General features: G+C 38.1%; 4 protein-coding genes across 4 annotated transcripts; 2 read left to right on the top strand and 2 right to left on the bottom strand.

Moving 5' to 3' along the window:
- On the bottom strand, positions 2,391-4,672 carry LOC109714882 (pentatricopeptide repeat-containing protein At1g62680, mitochondrial-like). Its single transcript, XM_020239610.1, has one exon. It carries the CDS (start codon positions 4,530-4,532, stop codon positions 2,493-2,495), a length of 2,040 nt encoding a protein of 679 aa, XP_020095199.1. The 5' UTR covers positions 4,533-4,672; the 3' UTR covers positions 2,391-2,492.
- On the top strand, positions 6,278-13,382 carry LOC109715869 (TBC1 domain family member 15-like). The gene is made up of 11 exons (XM_020241084.1): positions 6,278-6,714; positions 7,463-7,558; positions 7,954-8,057; positions 8,487-8,752; positions 9,090-9,212; positions 9,299-9,387; positions 9,950-10,055; positions 10,525-10,622; positions 11,528-11,788; positions 12,152-12,235; positions 13,064-13,382. Exons 1-11 carry the CDS (start codon positions 6,625-6,627, stop codon positions 13,076-13,078), a joined length of 1,332 nt encoding a protein of 443 aa, XP_020096673.1. The 5' UTR covers positions 6,278-6,624; the 3' UTR covers positions 13,079-13,382.
- On the bottom strand, positions 14,717-17,438 carry LOC109715670 (COBRA-like protein 10). Its single transcript, XM_020240783.1, has 3 exons — positions 16,700-17,438; positions 16,283-16,428; positions 14,717-16,010 (listed from the first exon to the last, which is right to left on the bottom strand). Exons 1-3 carry the CDS (start codon positions 17,283-17,285, stop codon positions 14,730-14,732), a joined length of 2,013 nt encoding a protein of 670 aa, XP_020096372.1. The 5' UTR covers positions 17,286-17,438; the 3' UTR covers positions 14,717-14,729.
- Positions 18,401-21,455, top strand: LOC109714833 (syntaxin-132-like). Its single transcript, XM_020239542.1, has 13 exons — positions 18,401-18,418; positions 18,927-19,037; positions 19,366-19,422; positions 19,556-19,604; positions 19,676-19,764; positions 19,855-19,928; positions 20,020-20,062; positions 20,174-20,234; positions 20,342-20,367; positions 20,449-20,526; positions 20,769-20,849; positions 20,937-21,002; positions 21,285-21,455. Exons 1-13 carry the CDS (start codon positions 18,401-18,403, stop codon positions 21,453-21,455), a joined length of 924 nt encoding a protein of 307 aa, XP_020095131.1.

Here is a 21,524-nt window from a genome sequence, read left to right on the forward strand (position 1 = left end):
AGATTTTTATTTTCAGCCGTTGATTTTGAGCCACTTCGATCACTAGGCAAATGATATCGAAAAATCGCAAAATTTATTTTCTAGATACTTCAAATGGACGATCGGCTCCGTTAGAGTTGATCTAGAGTATTTGAAGTACCTAGAAAATAAATTTTGCGATTTTTTGATATCATTTTCCTAGTGATCAAAGGGGCTCAAAATCAATAATTTTAACGGCCGTGGTGAGCTGGTTGCAAGTTTAACGGTGTAGAAATATTCAAATCACATGAAATTGTGATAGAAAATTTTTTATACCATATAAAACAAGATCAATAACTTTGATCTAAAATTTTAATGTCATATCATCAAATTTTGTAAGATTTTTATTTTTTCAGCCGTTGATTTTGAGCCACTTCGATCATATCGAAAAATCGCAAAATTTATTTTCTAGATACTTCAAATACTCTAGATCAAGTCTAATGGAGCCGATCGTCGATTCGAAAGTCCGAACATCGAAAACAACTTGGAAGCACTGAGCGCTCCGTGCTTCCAGAAGCATACCAGACGCACTAAATATAAATATATATATATATATATATATATATATATATATATATATATATATATATATATATATCTATATATATATATATATATATATATATATATNGGGGGGGTGGGTGGTGTTATATATAAATCGACAATATTGCAAGGAAAACGTAACAGATATAAGGAAAAGTGAAGTGGATTTAATCAGATTCCATGATAGTGACAACTTTGGGAGTCACTACTGTATATTGTGCGCATCCAGGAGCATTCCCTTTCCAAAATAAAAGGAACCTCTAGTGAAGCATCCATTATCAGTTAGGAGTTAAATGAAGCACCATACCTCACTATGTGATTGCAACCTCCAGAAATAGAATTCTATGTTGGTTAGAGCTTATGACTTTTATGACGAAGTGCTCAGAATAGTAAAATATCAAGCAGCAGATTTAGTCATGTGTGATGAACCGCACAAGACAAAAAAGCCAAAAAAAATTCATGTTAATGACAAGGAAAAGATTGACGAAAATAAAAATATAGAAGTGCCAATCGGGAAGTTCATCCAAATTAGCCTTAGAAGAGTGAAAACGAGATAAGAAATACAAGAATAGATAAATCAAGGAAAACGGATCAAAAAGATCATGTATAGTCATGACCGCCCATAGTGGATTCCGGCATGAACATTAAACATCCTTTCTTTATCAAAAGCAGGGTCCAATAGCTTTATAGTTGCTATCCTTGCAGACAGAATAAGATCTTCATAGTGGCTAGTAAAATAAGCAGTAAAACTACAGGAAAAAGAAATATATCTAAAAAATCATCTATCCTTTTCTCCCACAGGCTGAGCATTACATTCATCAGGTGGGATGCAAGTATGGGCACAGTAGTGATGCAATTCTCTATTAAGATAGTGCCAAAAAAAAGTTATTGATATCTATGCCCCCAGCATAGCGCTTTGCAGGCCTTGGATCATTGACTCTGTCTAACAAAAATTGAGAAGACATAATATCCAAATATTTGTGGTTCTAGTTCTCGCATGTGAGGGGAAAAAAAAAAAAACTGAACGCCTGTAGACAAAACCTTTACTCCTAAGAGCTATTTAAAGGGACAAGTTTAACAAACAATCATTTGAAGTTTTGAACATCAGCAAAACAGAAAATAGAAAACATTAGCAAATTATCCGATTAATACAGCACAGGAAAGGAAGCGCAACCCATAAATCTTTCACCACAAGCATTCTATAAAACACATGAAAAGAATAATCACTCACCCATTAATATGTAAAATACTTAAGTGAACTTACAATGTTACACACAGAGAAGTACATAAGGGAAACCAATATAAGTGCTACTACAAGGTATGTCTCATGAAGTGGTTTCGTATTTTATGACACCAACAAGGCGAAAGTTTCTAATCAAACTAATTTGCCGAACCATAAATAGCAAGAATTGGATAGTTACTCATCGGATTAAGTGGAACTGTTACCTACAAAAGAGCATGAGGTGCCAAGAGCATGAAAAATCCCAGTGGCACAAACTAAACTATCAGTAATTACATCATTAGAAAGAAATGATAATAGAAAGAAGATAAACTAACAGCCCTAGAAGAACTAGTAAAAAAGGAGTTTGTAAGGAGATTATTACAAACCTTAGAAGCTCGGTGACTTTTGCCACATCTGAAGTGCTGCACCTTCACAAGAGAGGTAACAACCTCAACTTGCCAGCTTCTATTCATGAAATTACACCAGTCTAAGTCACCCATCCAATCAATTTTTTCACTCAAAAAGAGAAAAGTTTACCTCTGCCTCTTTCCTGAACAGACCTGCCCTAACTATAGAATATCTCCAACTAGTGCATGCCAATGTGAAATATTTTTAAAACAAAAAACTTTTCTTATTCATATATGTCACAAAGCAATAATAAGCCTTTCATTCTACAGTATCATTCCTCTCAAGTAGTTTCTTCATTAAATCATCCAACAATGGCAACTTCCATCTTTTCCTCATCTTTAGAAGTGATTGGGAGCATATCTAAGAAACTATCAAGTTGGTTGAGCTCAGAAAGATGTTCTAAGAAGAGAGAAACAGCAGCTGTAGGCGGTATAGTGCCCTCTTTGATAATATTATTCAGCAAATTGACGGCTTGCTGAAGTTCACCTTCGCTGCAAAACTCCTGCAAGCTAGAATGACAAGTTACCAGATTGGATTGGACACAGTCCTCAGTCATTTTTCTTAAGATTTCTTTGGCTTTCTGAAGCTGCATATTTGTGCAATAACTCTTAAATAAATAGGAATATATGATGCCATCGGCTTTTACTCTGTCTTCAGGCATACATCGGAGTATTTTCTCAGCTTGTTGAAATTTCCCCATTCGGCACATTTTATTTAAAAGTATATTGTAAGTCTTCGCACTTAGCTCTTGCCCCTTATGTTCCATCTCTTCCAAAAAATATTGAGCACGATCAAGATTACCAAACCTATACAAGCTAAAAACCAACGTAGTATAAATAACTGAATTCGGTTCAACACCATGTTTTTCCATATCACTTAGTAGTCCTTCTGCAGCCTCAAACTTATCCATTTCACAAAAACCCTCTAGCAAGGTGGTGTATGTGATCACATCGGGCTTAAGGCCGTGTTCCCCCATATCGGTAACCAGCGCCTGCGCAGCTTCGGGTTGTCCAATCTTACAATACCCATGCATCAAGGTAGTATACAATATAACATCAGGCTTATAACCCTTGTTGGTAATATCCAAAAAAAGCTTCTTGGCTTCGTCCATTTTCCCCATTTTGCAGAAACCGCTTATCAATATATTGTACGAAACGATATCAATGGACCCACAAGCTTCCATTTTAGCAAGCAGCTCAATGGCTTCCTCCATTCTGCCTCCTCTACACAATCCATCGAGCAGCGTTCCATACATTGATTTATCGGGTATTAGACCATCTTCATTCATGCACTCCAAAAGCCTCAGCGCCTCATCTACCTTGCCGTCTCTGCAAAGCGTGCCCATTATGATAGTTTTCGTAACTTTATTTGGTTTGGGACCATCGTTGAACATCTGGTGTACGATTCCTAGCGCATCTTCCATCTGCTCATTAGAGCAGAGGCCATGGATCAAAGCATTGTAAGTAATCACATTCGGAGGGACGCCCTTCTCCGACATCTCAGAAAAAAGCAATCTTGCTTGTCCCATCATCTTCTTCCGACACAACGCATCGAGGAAACACGTGTACGAGACGACATCGCCCACAACACCCACCTTACTCATTCTCCCGTAAAGAGCCTTTGCAGCATGGACCTTGTCTTCCTTACACAGCGCTGCAAGGACGCAGTTACAATTCACCTCGTTGGGTTCCAGCCCGAGCTGCAGCATCTCGTGGATGAGGGCGAGACCCCTCTCGGAGTTAGCGCAGCCGCGCGAGAGTAGGCCGATGAGCATGGAGAAGGTGTACCCGTCGGGGCTCCACCCCTCGGCGCGCATCTCCTCGAGGGCGGCCAAAGCTTCGGCCTTTTTGTCCTCGTTGCAGAGGCCCTTGATGAGGGTGTTGAAGGAGACCCGGTCGGGGCGCAACCCTCTCCGGCGCATTTCGTCGAGCACCTGGCGGGCGAGGTCGGAGCGGCGGGACTGGGCGAAGCAGTGGGCGACGATGTTGAGGGAGACGAAGTCGAGCGGGACGGCGGAGCGGCGGAGCGCGGAGTAGAGGGCGGCAGCGTCGTCGAAGCGGCGGGAGCGGGAGAGGGCGGAGAGGACGAGGTTGAGAGCGGAAGCGGGGGGCGCGGGGTGACGGAGGAGGAGGGAGGCAGCAGCGGAGGGGTCGCCATGGGCGAGGTGGGAGCGCACGAGGTCGAGGAGAGGAGGAGGAGAAGGAGAAGGAGAGGGAGAGGGAGAAGGGAAGGGGACGGAGAGGGACCGGATTGTAATGGCGAGAAACGAAGAGGGGCGGAGTGCGATTTGTGGTGGTAATGGTGGTGGGTAAAGGGAGACTCTGCGGAGGGTTGAGAACATTGTTTGTTTTTGGGGTTTGGGAAACAGGGGAGATTGAAAGGGGAAACAAGTAGGAGGAGTGGAATGAGATTAAAAACCAAAGTTGATCACCTATTTGTTATATTATCATTTATTTATTTATTCTTAAGGGCTCTTTGAATTGCACGAAATTTGAAGCATACAAAAAGTATCATTTTTAAGTATTTTGAATAGTGCAGTTGAACTCTAAGCCCTTGGGGGTTAAGGGGTGGAATAATTCCTTAATCCCCATTTTATCCCCAAATACCCCAAAAAATGGGTGGGGTTAGCTAACCCCAAGCTAACCCCACCTCAAATAAATTATCTCGGATTAGCTAATCCCACCAAACTCCAACCAAACACTATTTTCTATTCATAATAACCCACTATCTTTCTTATCACATATACTCCAACTAATCATTATCCTTCTTTATCAATCATTATCTTTTTATCCCACCTACTCCAACCAAACACTATTTTTCATTATTCTAGACTAACTCCAATCCCCAACCAAACACAAAAAAACTTTAACCTCATTTAACCCTGAACTTAACTCTATTCCTGAAATAGCTACTTTTTCATTAACCCCGAACCAAACGGAGGCTAAAAATTATTGCTGCTCAATGTGTAATCTACTAAATTTTTTCTCGAAAATTGTAATATTTTGTGTATGGTTGAAAATCACATTCTCTGTACAATGCCCGATTTCAATGACATTTTGTGAGATTTGTGTGACGCATTTTTCAATAATTTAAATAGTTTTGCAATAATTACAAACTTCAGCTTTTAAACTCATCTTAGAATTTAAAGGTTGGGCCATTTGGGGTTGAGTTTTTTTTTATAAAAAAAAGACTTGGATTAGTCATCAATTGATTCTTCTTAATTTCTTCCAAACTTTATAAGGAAAGAGACATAAAATATATTTAATTATTTTTTGACATTTGATTATTTTCTTATACCACGTGGTTTACATCATTATCATTGAAATTACTATTTGACGCATTCAAACTCCTAAACATTGATCATGATTCTAACATCACTTATTCTGGTTCTTTTCAACCCGATATCTCTTTTATAATGTTAAAAAACTACAACTTTATTATTGCAATTAACTAATTTCAGCATATGAAAAACACATAAATATATGACTTATCAGTTATTCATTGTTTCAATAATTGCATATTGTGACCGTATATTCTAACAAATGCCAAACTGGCTCTTAGATCGGATTTCTTTACTAATTTGAAACACTGGGTGAATTCAAATAAAAATTGCAAACTTTCGATCAACACAACCAAAATTTAAATTTTGTTGAATCTTTTTAAGTGTACGAAATCAGGACAATGAACTCTACGTAAAATTTTCTGAATAGACGACGAGTGGATAAAACACATAACTCCAAACACATCCTTACAAATGCCTTCCCCATATATAATCAACCAAAGAAAAATTCTAATAAAAGACAAAAAAAAAAAGAAAAAGAAAAAACCTTATAATAAGGTAATGAAAACATAAGAGAATATAACTACCAATAACTAACTACTCCCCATAGATCTCATAACACATGTTCTCTCACCTTTCCTTTTGTGAGGCCCACTCACTCATCTTCACCAATCCCTAAATTTTAGCCAATTCCATGATCAAAACCCCCCTAAAAATGGCAAAAACTCACATTTTTATTCCCCAACCAACCGAGTTGCTCGGCTTTGGAATTGGTCTTTGTCCCCAACACATACGCAGATTAATAAAAAAAAAAAAAAAAACACATATACTCATTGTTTATTTATTTATTATTTAATTTAAGCATGTAATTAAATTACGGCCCCAACCCACCATCTCCAACGCGGAGCCATGAATCGTGCGGAGCTCCAACCCTAGCTTTTATTGGCGAGGCTACCCCTCTCCTTCCCTGCTTCTTCTTCTTCCTCCTCCTCCCTCTCCCTCCCCCCAACCTCAATCGATCTCTCCTGCTTCTCCTCACGGAGCTGTATTTGGGGGCCCTTTTCGATCGAGAAGAGGAAAAAAGGAGGGGCTTTTGAGGTTGGGGGGGAGATTTTTGGGGGGATTTTTGGGAGTTGGGGGTTTTGGAGAGGGGATGTGGAGGGATAGCGGAGCTCCGACGGATTCGTTCTACGCTGTTCGGCCCGAGTGCGCCGATGTCCCCAAGACCAAGTTTAAGATCAAGGTGTGATTTTTTTTTTCTTTTTGCACTTTTAAGCTGTTATTTTCATATGATTAGTTTTTTTAATTTTTTTTATTTATTTATTCCTCGTGTTTCTTTTTGCCACTTTTACAAGTGTTTGTTTCATAGCATTAGTTGTTAGCCTTGTTTTTATTTTTATTTATTATTTTTTTTTTTAGCTATATCTCGCATAATTATGTCCGATTAATTTTTCATATTTTTCTGTTTAAATGTAGTTAATGAAGATGATTATATTTGTTTGTGGCACATTTATCATGTTACAATTTTTGTTTTTTCTTCTTTCATGTAATGCATTTGATCTGCAGCATGAACTGGGTACTAAATTAATAGGCGCCGCTGCATTTAGTAACTTCAATTCATGCTGTTCTATGCAAATTAGAAACTTATTCTTCTAAACTTTCAAAGTATTATTTTTTTCTCCATCTTAAGAATTAGAAATGGAAGGATTTTACCTTTTTCGGGTTATAGAATCATGCTTGAATGAAGAGGGATGCCTCGTTTAACTTTTATTACATGAATACTGATCGTGGATATTGTGCCCATTTGATGATCTCACTAAAATAGCAAGTGCGCTTGGATGAAGCCTCTTCCTTTAGTCAAAACATAAAAGTTGTGAAATTGTAATCTATTTTGTTAAAGATAATGAATTTGGACTGCAACTTATGAGTCTTGATCCATTTTAGGAATGTCATATTTGTGGAGTATTTATTGTCCTATTCTCATTACGCAGGCTGGGAAAACACTGAGCGCACGCAGATGGCAAGCAGCATTCAGCCCCGAAGGTCATTTGGATATTGGCTCCGTCCTTGGCCGAATACAGCGAGGAGTATGTTGATTCCTATATTCTACTTGTTTGCGAAGCATTGAAGTTTATCTCTATTCGATTAAGTTATTCATTATATACAGTTATACAGTTATACACATTGTTCTATCCACCCTTTCCATGTTGACCACTTTTATTTTGACACGCACTTAACCTATTTCAACCTATCAGCAGGCTTACTCCTTTTCTTTTTTTATGCATAATATCCTAAAAATGTTTCCAAACATCTGAGCTTTTGATGATATGCTTACCGTACATGGCGATAGGCAGGCCGATAGTGTTATTGCATTTCATTGCGCTTTCCTTTTCCTTATTTTCTGGATTGTCGTTTGTTGTTCTACGTAAGTTTTCATGGAATTGTAGCTTAAAGATTTTAATCGCTTTCTTTCTTTTGTTAGGGTGTTCATCCTTCAATTAGAGGAGAGGTTTGGGAGTTTTTACTTGGCTGTTTTGAGCCTAAGAGTACCTTTGACGAGCGAGAGCAGCTGAGACAAAAGCGGAGGTATCTCTCTTCCTAATTCATAGAAAATGACACTTTTCAATCGGAGATAATCATGTTGCTTTCATTACGCAGTATCATGATCTCTCTAGGTGTTTTATCAGTCGACTTAAATATACACAAAATCCCTCGGATAAAATGTATGGAATAGTCCCTGCGTCGTCCTGCTGTTTCTACTTACTCCTTGAACTTTTTATTTAAACACTTCAGCCTATGAACTTTCTAATATATTGCAACTTCACCCCAGACTGTTAGAGAAAATCTAGCCACATGATCTTGTTTCTATAAAATGACCTTTCTAACCCCGCTTCAAATAAACTGAAACAAGTCATTTTGTAGAAGGGGGGTGAACTATCTATGCAAAAATCTATGATGAAGTATCTTACCATTTTTTTTTTTCATCCGGAAAAATTTTATTCTTTTCTCATGCAGAGTGCAATACGCGAGATGGAAGGAAGAATGCAAGGAAATGGATTCTCATGTTGGTAGCGGCAGAATAATTACGGCTCCAATTATTACCGAAGATGGTGAACCCATTCAAGACCCCTTGGTTCTCCTTGAAGCCAATCCTGACCAAGTTAACTCAAATGATTCTGTGAGTTCCAGCAATGAGACAAGAGAGAACTGGGAAAGTTTTGGAGGTCATGTACAATTGGATAGGCTAGTTATTGATTGGAAGCTTACTCTACATCAAATTGGTAAGCATCAAGGCTAAAGGGTTGTTTACATATGATTTTACTTGTTCGCAGTTAGAGAATATAAATTTGATAGACAGAATATTGCGAATGAAAATAAAATTTCAACATAGTTAATTGGTGAACAGTTATTACGCATCTACTATGCATGCTATTCTTTATATTTTGCCAGTCAAACTTTTACTCGTTTTAGACACATTAGCATTCAATGGTGCATGGCCTCAAATTTGGGTTGAATTTGGGTTATATCTTGCGAAAATCAAGAATCTAGCTGATCTTTCTCTCTCTATCTCTCTCTCTCTCTCAATTCTTTTTCTCATGAAAAATTGAATTATGATAGGTCTTGATGTGCTACGTACCGACAGGACACTAGAGTTCTATGAGAATAAAGAAAACCTCTCAAAGCTTTGGGATATTCTGGCTGTTTATGCCTGGATTGACAAAGATGTTGGCTACTGTCAAGGTGAGGAGATGGTGAATTTAGGAAAAAGTCCTACTTAATTTAATTTCTAGCAAGAGCTAATATTTATTCTATCACACTTAAAACAGGAATGAGTGACCTTTGCTCCCCGATGATAGTGCTCCTTGATGATGAAGCGGATGCCTTTTGGTGCTTTGAACGCTTGATGCGCAGACTGGTATACTTTCTATCTACCTAGTTAGCTTTCTTTTTATTTTCTTTTTATTTTCTATTTGTTTTTTTCAGAATATATTAATTTAATTCTTTTGCCACCAAATTAGGCTAGTAAATAATATATGGTGAATTTGGTTCACTGACGCAATGATCTTTAAAGGGCTCTTATCCTAATGATGTACTGTTTAGGGTGTCATTAAAAGAATTGCTTCTTTATTAAACATAGTTCGCGAAAAGCTTTATTTCCATTGAGATCACGCAATGAGTTAATAATTGCTATATATCTCTCTTTTTCTGCCGTCTTTTTTTTTTCTCCCAATGATCCATCATTCAAGACAGAGTTTTTAAACCAACTTTACATGGACTTGAGTTAAATTTTCTCAAGTTTTTTGGCATGTGGTTAAAATTTTTCTATTAATTTCTGCAAGTTCTATAGTATTATGATGTTCACTCGTTTGTCAAATGAGGGAATTTTGACTCATCTTATGTAAAATATCTTTTTTTTGGCTATTTTCCTCTTTGATTTGCTTTTAATCATGTGTCATTTGAATTTTGAAATTTTAAAGCGAGGAAATTTCAGATGCACAGAGAAATCTGTTGGGGTGGAGAACCAACTTCAGAGCTTGGCATCTATTACTCAAGTTCTTGACCCAAAGCTTCATCAGCACCTAGGTATGTTTTTTAACACCAGCTGTTGGATCTGATTTGCAACTAACAGCTTTATTTCTCTAAATCTAGCCAACCTGATGAGCCGATGCATTTCTTACTTTTTCTTCTTTTCTTATTTTTTTGTGCATATTGTCTAGAAAGTTTAAAATCAATCACAAGTGTGGCTCTTCCATGCCTTAGAGACAAATGCAGCTCTCAATATCGGAACTTATCATTTTGTGTACTGTTTCAAACATTAGAGTTTATCATTATTTAGTCACTCAATTGTACTAACAGATGAGGTTAAAAGGATGTGAGGAATTTACTTCAGTGAACAACTTAAGAATCCTCTAATAAATGTTAATTGTTTTTCTTTCTTTACTATTTTCTATTATTTTATGCCACAAGGAAAATTAGGTCATTTGACGTTTTACAGATAAATGTGGATTTTGTCAGTTTGATTGAAACTGTTTTTGTTTATTTTTCAATACAGAAACACTAGGTGGAGGTGATTATCTCTTTGCATTCCGTATGTTTATGGTGCTTTTTCGTCGAGAGTTATCATTTGGAGACTCCTTGTACCTTTGGGAGGTATGAAGTTGTAAATTGCCATACATCTTGCAAGAATTCCACATTCATCAATTATTTGTTCTAATTCATCTTCCCCTTTTCTGTGATGTTTATGTTTATCTGCATGACATCTCAATATTCGACGTCATTTTCTACAAGCTCATTTATGCAGATTTTTTTCCGAAAAGAAAATGAGAAATCTGCCTATTTCTTCATTAGGCTATTATCATATTTGAAACGTACTATTTTGTTCTTTTCGCACCTGATACAAGGTTCACAAATTTAAGGAGTTACTTCATGCTGAAAATATCGAGCAAAATTAGTGCTTCTATACAGTGTTCTAAAGAACGGACCTAGTTTGTGGTTGCCAAGGTACTGCATAGCACATATGCTGTAAGAAAGTGCTTGTGGGTTCACATATGATAAAATAAGAACAGTAAATATAAAAGAATATAGGTAATAGTGATGAAAGAAAATAGATAGAATAACCAAATAAGCAAATAAACATAAAATTTTTTATGACCTACTTAAATATGTCATAGAACATTGTCATGCTATACAAAAATATGCTGCTAATGAAATAATCAATAAGCAAAATAAATTAGCCAAGTGATGTATGTCAAACTTGATACTCAACTGTCATGTCAAACTAAGCCAACTTATATTTGCTTAAAATGCATTAGTAGGTGGTTCGCTTATCAGCTTTGTATGTAACGCCTATGCTACATGCGAGTGCGGGGTATGCATGACGGTCAAGTGACTGAATCTGTATATACAGATGCTTGCACCACTTTTAGAGAGTGATTGTCATATTGGGTTTGTACAGACTTCCATGTTTTCTTGTCAAATCTTTTAATATTTTTGCTTATAGTGTGATTACGTAGTAATTAATGCTCTGATGCTTTATATCTGAACTTTATGTACAGATGATGTGGGCTCTAGAATATGATCCTGATATCTACTACATGTATGAAGACCCAGGAATTATTACTGAGAAAAATGAGGGGTCTAAAGGCAAAGTGAAGTCAACACGCCAGCTTGGAAAATATGAGAGGGAGAATATGAAGAACGGGGCAAAGAGTTCTGACGCCCCCCTCCCTATTTCAGTTTTTCTTGTTGCTAGTGTACTCAAGGACAAGAGTGCAAAGTTAATGACGGAAGCACGCGGCCTGGACGATGTTGTTAAAGTAAATATTTACTAAGACTATTAACATTATCTTGAAGATTTTTTAATTTTAGTTTGCACAACTTTGACGGTATATATATGAATTCAATATTGTAGAAGTAAGTTACACAAAGTAAATTGCATCATGGTCGCCCATCCTTTACATTACTAACTCTTTCTGTTTTTTTGTTTTCTTTCCCACTAGTTCTAGCCGTGAGGCTAGTTAATCATCTTTCTCCCTCTTCTAGTTTATTCTTTTCTATGAAGGATTTCCAAGAGGGTTGCTTCTTAATTACATGGCCTAAGCTTGAACAAAGAATGATAAATTACTCTAGCTAGTAATAATGTTTCTTGACTTCATATAACATGTTTGTTTTTCTTGCAGATTTTGAATGACATATCTGGAACCTTAGATGCAAAAAAAGCTTGCATTGGTGCCATGAAACTTCATAAGAAGTACCTAAAAAAAGTAAGTCTTGATTTCGCTTCTCATGAGATTTGATCAAGTTTTTTTCTATGTTTGTTATATCAATTGGCTTTATTTTTTCAATTGTCTTCGGTGTAGAAGATAGCAAAAACATAAAAATTGGCTGTCAGAGACATCTTATTGTTCAAATTTTCTATAGCCAATTGATCTGCCAATTATCTATCCTTTTGAGACATTTCAAGTTTCAAATTTTTTGATGATTTTCTTTGGAAAATAAAATGGTAGTAGTATACGTATAAAAAAAGTGTGTCGTTTGAAAATCCTATGAAATCGTTGATTTTCATGTAAGGACATTTAGACTTTTAGTTATTGATATTGTATAGCTTTATAATGGGGAAGTTGTTTCGGATTTTTTTTTTCAGAGAATAGAAAAACTTTTCTGCTTATTTCTGGCTTGTTGGTGCCTGTTACCATATTATGTGGTGGAACAGAGCTTATGAATACATAGTAGTAACCTTATTATTTAAAGTTTACTTATTAGTTTTGTACTTTACTATTTCATTTCTAAAAAGGTATTATCATAAAGCAAATTATGTTGGCTACATTGTTATTCGAGTCAGACATATCAGTATTATTTTGTATCATCAATTATAATTTTAGAGAAAGAAAAGTATTTTAAATTTGTTAGAAACTAGCATAAATTTTTCCTTTCTAATATAATGTTTTGGAAAAAGAAACATCTTATAAATTTACTGTCAAGAGATTTTCTTTGCTTATTGTAAACAAATATTTTTTTTTGTTGCCCTTTCATAATGTTTTGTCTGAATATATTGACGTTGCGACTTATGCTATTATTTTTTGCACATGCAGGCCAAGAAGCCCTAGTATTCTATTGTTGTTTCGCAATATTAATCGATCTACTATCAGTGGAATAAAAAATGCATGCTCATTTGCTCGACGATTTTCCCTGAAGGTGTTTCCGTGTATACGTCCATGTATTTCGCGTGGATCATACTTGTTGTTGAGTGCACAATTGTATGATTCTTATCAATATTTGCCAATATTCATATTTGTTATATTCATTCTATATAAAGCGATTGAACAGTCATGATGACATTAAATACTTGAAAAGTAATGTATTATTAAACACTCCTTATTTTCAATAAGAGTTGAAAATATATTGTGAATCTTTTCTATTTTCTTCGCACTTTTCTGTATGTTTTTTGCTCTTCTGCAATAGATATTTTTAGAATTTCTTTGTGAGTTTGGTTTGTTTTCATAAATCTTATCAAATAACTCTTTTAAGTTCCAAATATTGTTAAAAAATTGTAACTCGGAGCTTGTGCTTTACGGTCTAAAGACTCAATTTTTGCTTCACATGGTATTTGAAGTTCATATAGTTGATATTTTCTTTTAAATAATATACTATGCTATCAAAAAAGCTGCTGCAAAATTGTAAGCCAAAAATTTTGTAGCCTCTCATATTCAAAAGTTAATGCTAAGATATTGTTGTTCTAAAATTACCTGAAGATTTGATAGTTATCAACGACCATATTCCAATAATATGTACTAAAAATTTTAGTGCATAGCTCACTTGCAAAATCTTAATATTATAATTTGGTCCCTACACTAGTGCTCTTCATCTCTACCCTCTATATATATTCTCTACTCAAGCACTTTTAACTCTTTAACTTTCATGTGTATATGTAAAATACTTTAGTTCCTAACAATGAAAAGAGATAAGCTATCCTGGTATACACCATTCACACCATGTGAATATTAAATCATAAACCAATCGCAAACTAATGTATTGAATTGTTAAGGCCACATTTAAACTCATTTTAGCAATTTTATACAAGTTGAATAAATTATTTACCTTGTGACAGGAAACTCAAATTCATCCCTTTTTCACAGTTAAAAGCTCTAAATTTTTCATCTGCCAAGTGTTTCTGTTAATTTCAAAGAGATAAGCTATCCTGGTATGCACTGGCAGAAATTAGAGCAGGACTAGAAGATCAGATATCTAATTTAAGAATTTTATTCTGAATCAGAGCTTAGAGAGTCTCAGTTTACAATAATATCAAAGCCCAAAGTGGAGAGGACTATTCCTGCATATTATAATAACCTTCAAAGATATGCATATTTACTCTGTATTCTTCCGAAAATAAAGATCTGCATAAATTGGCAGTTGCCTTAAATTCTTAATTATCATGGTCTAATTAATAGTAACATATTTATAGAAAAGGCAGTTTAACTAAACTCATAGCTGATGCTCAAACAAATTGCTGATCAAATCCTAAATGTATATACAAACTGGTGTATATAGGGAGCAAATACATTGTGATTTTACATGGCATTTGATACAAACGCACAATTTTGCAGGTTGTACAAGTAAACAATTATAACACATTTGAGTATAATAATATGCAAAAATCATGAGTAAACCTTACAAATTAAATTTGAAGAACACAACAACAAGTCTAATATCTATAAACACATCATCTTTCCCCGCTTTAAAACCGCTTTTTTTTTATCTTCACAAGTAATTCATAATCGACGCAAAAACAAGCACTACGGCAAAGACTACTCGCAGAAGTCCGGCGGCGGCGACGGTCGGTCGGTCTCCACCGCCCCTCGGTATCTCGTCGGGGAGCGCACACTCCTCGCCGTCGAAGTAGAGCCTCGTCGGAAACCCAGCGCCGCCCAAAATGTCGATTTTCGGCGTGTGCTTCTTCGAGAACGAAAGAACGGACTGCTGCTTCCCGGGAACTCTCGGATCGACCGCCGGGTCCTTGCCGTCCGTCTCGGGCACCAAATAGTTCAAGCCCTCGAGTCCTTGGAAGAAGAGTGTGTTGTTGATGTCTTTTAGCTTGGTTCCGTTGAACGAGTATATGTTCTCGTAGCCGAGATAGGCGTCGTCGTCCATCCGGACCGCCGCGAACCAGTTCTTGAACGTGTAATCCGCCCAGTTGAACAAGGTGATCCTCGCGCTCCATCCGCTCCGGTAGTTGGATAGAACGTGCCAGTTTATGCTCATGCCGCAGTTGTCGGGGCAAGGGAGCGGGCTCGGGACGTCGCGGTGCTTGATCTTGGCCCAGGCCTTGGCCTTGGCGGTGCGGTTCGCGAACGGAACTAGGAGGGCCTCCGACGGAAGGAGCAGCGCCCGCGCGTCGGGGTCGCAGGCGGCCGGATCAGGGCAACCGCAGGCGCAGGTGCTGCAGGGCACGGCGGAGTCGTTGTAGTACGCGGAGAAGGACACGCAGCACCGCGAGGCCTTCTTCTTCGGCCGGGTGATGTTGCAAGCCACCTGCCAGCTGGCGACCGCGGTGGTCTCCGACATGAGGCCGCTCGGGTCCGGGAACTCCATCGGGCTGACCCTGATGGGGGGGCCGCAGACATACTGCGGGTTGAGGTAGCCGTTGATCTTCCAGTTCTGCGGGGGATACAGCGCGGTGCGGTTGAGGTCCGGCGGAAGCTTATACACCTGGAGCTGGAATATGGCCCTGGACATGCTCGGGTCCATCATGTGGGGAAGGAGAGTGCCGTTCTTGCAGCAGAAGGGCAGGTTCGCGATGTCGTTGTCCTTGGCTCTATCCGGCGGGAGGTCGACGATGATCGGCTTCTTCTCGCAGCTCATGACGGGGCTGAAGTCGAAGTCTTTGTAGTAGTTCGCGGCCTCGCCGTATATGCAAGACGAGGAGTCTTTCTTGAGAGTGTAGGCCCCTCTCATCTTGTAGATGAATTCTCCTCTCTTCCACTCCCAGGTGAGGTTCCAGTTGTCCAGGCGCCCGAGGGGGCTCCAGTTGTCGATCGTCACCTACAAAATTCGACATTAGAGTAGTTGGTGAGCACGATCTTCTCGTTGCGAAAAACAATTCAGAGAATTAGTTACGCTAAAGTTGAGAATTGAATGAAAATATTTGGAAAATGTTATGCATGAGACCCGCTGGTTCGACTACAACCTTAGTCAGCGGTAATGCCTCGGTCCCCTTGTCTTCCCTTACCATCCCAACACGGACTTACCTCAACATTCCAATACTGACTTACCTCTTGACCCGTTTAATAGGAAATACAGATGTCATTACGGACCTGAGCGAGATAGCTGCTTCCGTAGGACTGGAGCACGTCGTAGGCGATGGTGAGGTCGCCTTTCTGCCGCGGGAGGAACCGCGTGCTGTTCGCCTTCTTGTGCTTAAACTTCGGATCCTTCACGCAGCACACATACATCTGGCTGCCTAACAATCGAATGAAAGATAAAGATTAAAGCAGATCAAAGCCATACAATGTTTCCATTAAGTTTCACGTCTTCTGACTTGTAAATGTCGAATCGTTGACGTTAATTATTAATTCTAAAAATTCGAGTTATTAAAAATATTCAATGCCTACAAGTCTCGATTGTGACTCGGCCCAATCAATCGCACGCCATTTCAAACATGATTCGACACAATTTGACCTTCCGGCATAGAGCAGGATAATAGTCTAGCTTAGCCAATTATAGAGGCTCACCCTTCTTGGTTGGAGCAGGGCATTTGAACCCCTCATTCTGCAGCTTGATCGTCCTGGGCATCGGGACCCCGGGCGGCTTCACCCCGAACTGCGTACCCGTCAGGTCGATCTGCACCTGGATCTGCGTCATGTCGCCCGCAGTGTCGATCGCGTTCATCAGGTCTGTCTGCGGGAACCCCGACAGGGACGTCCCGTTCCCCACGTGGGCCGGGAAGTCGGTGCCTTCCGTCACGACCGCCCCGCCCGCCGACACCAGTATCTCGTCGTGCTGGAACCCGATGAAGATCTTCCACGCCTTCAGATCCTCGCTCATCGTGTTCAGCACCGTCACCTGCGACCTGAACGCGTACGCCTGCGCCGACGCGTTCTTCACGTGCGGGTACTCCTTCTCGCGCTCGATGAACGTGTACGTCAGGAACACGCCGATGCAGCTGTCCTGTGGCGACGCCTTCGGCTTCTCTTCTTTCACGCCGGTACCGATATCGTAGTCCTGTGCTCTCACGCCGGTGGAGACGACGAATGATGCCGCGAAGAGGGCGAGTAGGGCCGCGGAGAGCCGGGCTCTCGGCGGCGAGGGGGCCCACATTGGTGGTGGGTGGGTGTGTGGGGGTCGGCTCTTCACCAGAGGGAGAGGTAGAGCTAGAGCTTCTCAAGGGGAAAAGGGGGGGAATTTTGTATACCTTGAAGGGAATTGGGATTTTCCAATGGAGGAGAACGAGGGAGTTTCAGCTGGATTTGCGGTGGGATTTTTTTGCCTTTTTTTTTTTTTCTAAAATAAGGGGGAAACAAAATGGGGAGAGAGAGACCAGGTCAGCTTCAATCTCCTCCGTGGAGTTTGCAGCGGAAGTGGCGGGAAAAAGGAGGAGGGGGCCAACGGTCACCAATTTTAAACAGCCCCTTTTAATTTATATATAAGAACCCTTTTTAATCTTCTGTTTTTTTTTTTCCCTCTTTATACCCGTTTGATATTGAGGCTTTTTCAAATGCTAATATCTAAAATAGAGCCGGAACAAAAAAATATAAAAATATGCTTTCATATTTTTAAGTTAGATCGTAAAAAATATATCGTAATCAACTCACGTAACGCAATATTATATACCATAGCACATACAATATTTTTTATTATATTTAAAATTTTTTAGATTGATTAATTTCATTAAGAATTAAAATTTTTTGAAAAAAAAAGAAGAAATCCAAACAAGTTGAACATCAGCATAATTGTACTTGACCATCCAAATTTGTTTTTCTTTAATATGAATATGAATATTATCTAGATTCGAGTCCAAAGTAATCTCTCGATGCCAAATTTCTTACTAAAAAATCGTTGATCTAGCGTCCGTGTATTATTATTTTATTAACACACTCAAACTAACAAAAACATTACACTTTTTTTTTATTTATTTTTTTGGCCCAACTTGTTGAACCCAGGATCTCAAGGTCCATTTGTACCAATCTGGGAACAATTGATTTGACACATAAAAAGTTGAAAATGGCATCAAAGATGTAAATGCAAAGTAGTAAAGGCATAAACTTGCAAAAAGGCCAACGGTTTTTCAAACAGGGCGCGACAATTTTTTCGCCGGCCAACTTTTTTAACGACTCTCCCAATGCTTTCTAAAGCATATATAAAACCTTCTCTCTCTCTCTCTCTCTCTCTCTCTCTCTCTCTCTCTCTCTCTCTCTCTCTCTCTCTAAAGCAGGATGAACGACCTACTCAAGGTAATTAATAATCTTCTTCGTCTTCTTCAACTCTCTCTCTCTCTCTCTCTCTCTCTCTCTCTCTCTCTCTCTCTAACTCTAGTGTTCTTTTGATCTAAAAGTTCCATTTTTTCACTTTTAAGTACCGAGAACAAATGATTAAAACACTATTCTCTAGTAGTTAATTTAAGTTTGTGGAGACAAACGATTGTTTCACTTTAAATTTATCATCCTGTTTAATTCAAGTCATTGTCTTGGACTTAGCAAAAAGATTTTGATGCCAGTTTACTGGGGTTTTCTTAGAAATGTTCAGTTGCACAACCTTATCTAATTTTTTTGAATAAACCTGAAGTCAAAAAGGATGCGACATGTAACATGTTTAAAAAATATTGAATTTTTAGAGAATTTAGAATCAAAACAAAAAAAAATGTTGCCTTTTTTAAAGAAAAGGAGAGAACGGTTAGAATACAATTAGACGAAATTTCAACACATAGTTTTTGTACAGTGAAAATTTTACATTTCATTGCAGGGCTCCATTGAAATGGGAAAGGTTAAGTCGCCGAGGAAGAGGGATATTGAATCAGGAGCTGATAATTCAAATGGCAAATCAGATTATGGACTGGAAGATTTCTTTGAACAGGTAAATTGTAGTTACAGTCTGACCATTTTCAGAAAAAATAAAAATAAAAAAAACAGTCTGAACCAAATCATCCCCTCATAATCTGTAACATGCTCGCAAGATTTCCTACCTTTCACTCTCAATTTGAACTTTTGATAAGTTTTTAATCAAGAGTTTTGAATTTTAATGATGTTTTGTTTCTATACTTATGCCTCTTGAAGTTTCTAATACCGAAATCATCAAATGTGTGCGAAAGGGATATACTATTCATTCACTTTTGCGCGTTTGTTCTGTTTCTTTTCTTTTCGCTCCATTTTGTTATGGAACTGGTAACCTTTTCTTAAATTAGGTAAGAGAGATTGAGAAGTTGATGGAGCAGCAATCTAAGCATCTTCAGAAGCTTCAGGTACTCAAATGCATCAATTACACTCAAAAACATGTAATCTCAAAGGCTTTAAAATACACTTTTGTCAATGCAAACCGCATAATATATGATTTGTATATAATACAATGTTCAATAATCATTGTGAGTTCCACAGGAAGCCAATGAGGAATCTAAATCGGTCACGAAAGCTTCGGCAATGAAAGGTGGAATTCTATTTTGTCACAAATTTATTTATACGATGAATATCGGTTAACTGTCGAGAGATATGTTTCAGCAATCAAGCAGCGTATGGAGAAAGACATCGATGGAGTAGGAAGAATCGCACGTACCATGAAAACGAAGTTAGAAAAAATGGACATAGATGTAACAATCTTTTCATATATCTTATTTATGAAGTTCATTTTGGGTATGTTTCTTTCATTTTACACTATTCACTCTCTTCGCCTTCTCTAGAACCTAAAAAATCGCCAAAAACCGGGCTGTGAAAAGGGTACCAGTGTGGATCGCTCGAGGATGTCTATGACTATGTAAGCCTTTCATTGTATCAAAAAGTTTTCCACTAAAAATAAGTCTCTGTTTAACCTGAGCGCTTTTATATCGTAATTTGTATTGTTACAGAGCCTTGAAAAAGAAATTGAAGGATAAAATGAATGACTTCCAGGTACTGTATCTTCCGCATACACATAAGAGAACTATATAACATACTATAAATAATATACGCGATATGTAGTATACATATTTACCTATTTATTTTTGAATATGTATATTACAGAATCTCAGGCAAGTTATCCAAGATGAATACAGAGAAACTGTCGAAAGGCGGGTGTTCACAGGTTTAGATCTTTATCGCGAGTTGCAGTTTTAGCTAAGGTTTCATTGAAAAATTAACATTTCGAAATTTTCCTATTATTTGATGTCTGAAAGTTTTGAACTTGAACAGTTACGGGATCTCGGCCTACCGAGGAGGTGAGCTTTGTATTTTAAATTCATTTGTTGTAATCTTACTCTTTTACTTCATCAAACCAAAGAGATTGAACATATGTGCAGATGATTGACCACCTGATTGAGACCGGAAACAGCGAGCAAATATTTCAGAAGGCGATTCAGGAAATGGGACGCGGGCAGGTCTGTCTAGCTTATATTCGCGGGAAATTTTCATTATCGAGTGCTACTTAATGTGTCTAAGCAAGTATATTCTGAAAAACAAAGTAGTATTTTCGTTACAGAGTCGATATGTTCTTCACACAACACATGTTGGTATCTTTGCTTGATGAATTCCAATCACACACATGCAGAGGCTACTTCACAAAATCGAGTTTGCTTACGTCTAATTCTGAACTTGTGACTTGTTAATCATGTTCGAAAAGGTTATTGCTACTGTAGAAGAGATTCAAGAAAGGCATGATGCGGTCATGGAGATCGAGAAGAGGCTACATGAGTTGCATCAGGTAGCTAGCATTTTGTTGGTAGTCACATACACTTTTCCGACTCTTCTTATTTGTTTCTTTTTTCTTAAATTAAATTTTGTGATTCAGGTTTTCATGGACATGGCTGTACTAGTTGAGGCGCAAGGAGAGATACTCGACAACATCGAATGTCAGGTTTGTTATTGCACTTTTACTGTTTATAGTAGTACCTAAAATGCCGAATCGAAGGTCATTTTTAAGTAGAACATAATCTATAACATACATCTAGCTGTTGCAATGACTACCATGTATATTCTTAGTGCTTTTTGGCTCTTCTCAAAAGCAAAAGTGCGGCATCTGGTCAACAGAAAGCCCTAGATATTGCAGCTAGAGCGGGAAGTAGAAACAAGCTTCTGGGCTCGAACAAGAAAATTTGTCTTCATTCATGAACTCGTCATGTTACTGTTGCATTTTCAGGTTTCGAATGCTGTAAACCATGTACAATCGGGAACCGACGCACTCCGCACAGCGAAGAGCCTCCAGAAGAAATCAAGAAAGTGCATGATTATTGCAATTATCATCCTCCTGATAATCGCTGCGATCATTGCGCTCTCGATATGGAAGCCGTGGAATCGGCAGAGACAGTAACGCAACTTGATACTGCTTTGTATTGAACTAATATCTTCGAGAAATAGAGTTAATTTCTGTTTTTCTCGC

This window comes from Ananas comosus, linkage group 9 (genome assembly GCF_001540865.1).
Source record: "Ananas comosus cultivar F153 linkage group 9, ASM154086v1, whole genome shotgun sequence".
Classification (NCBI taxonomy): domain Eukaryota; kingdom Viridiplantae; phylum Streptophyta; class Magnoliopsida; order Poales; family Bromeliaceae; genus Ananas; species Ananas comosus.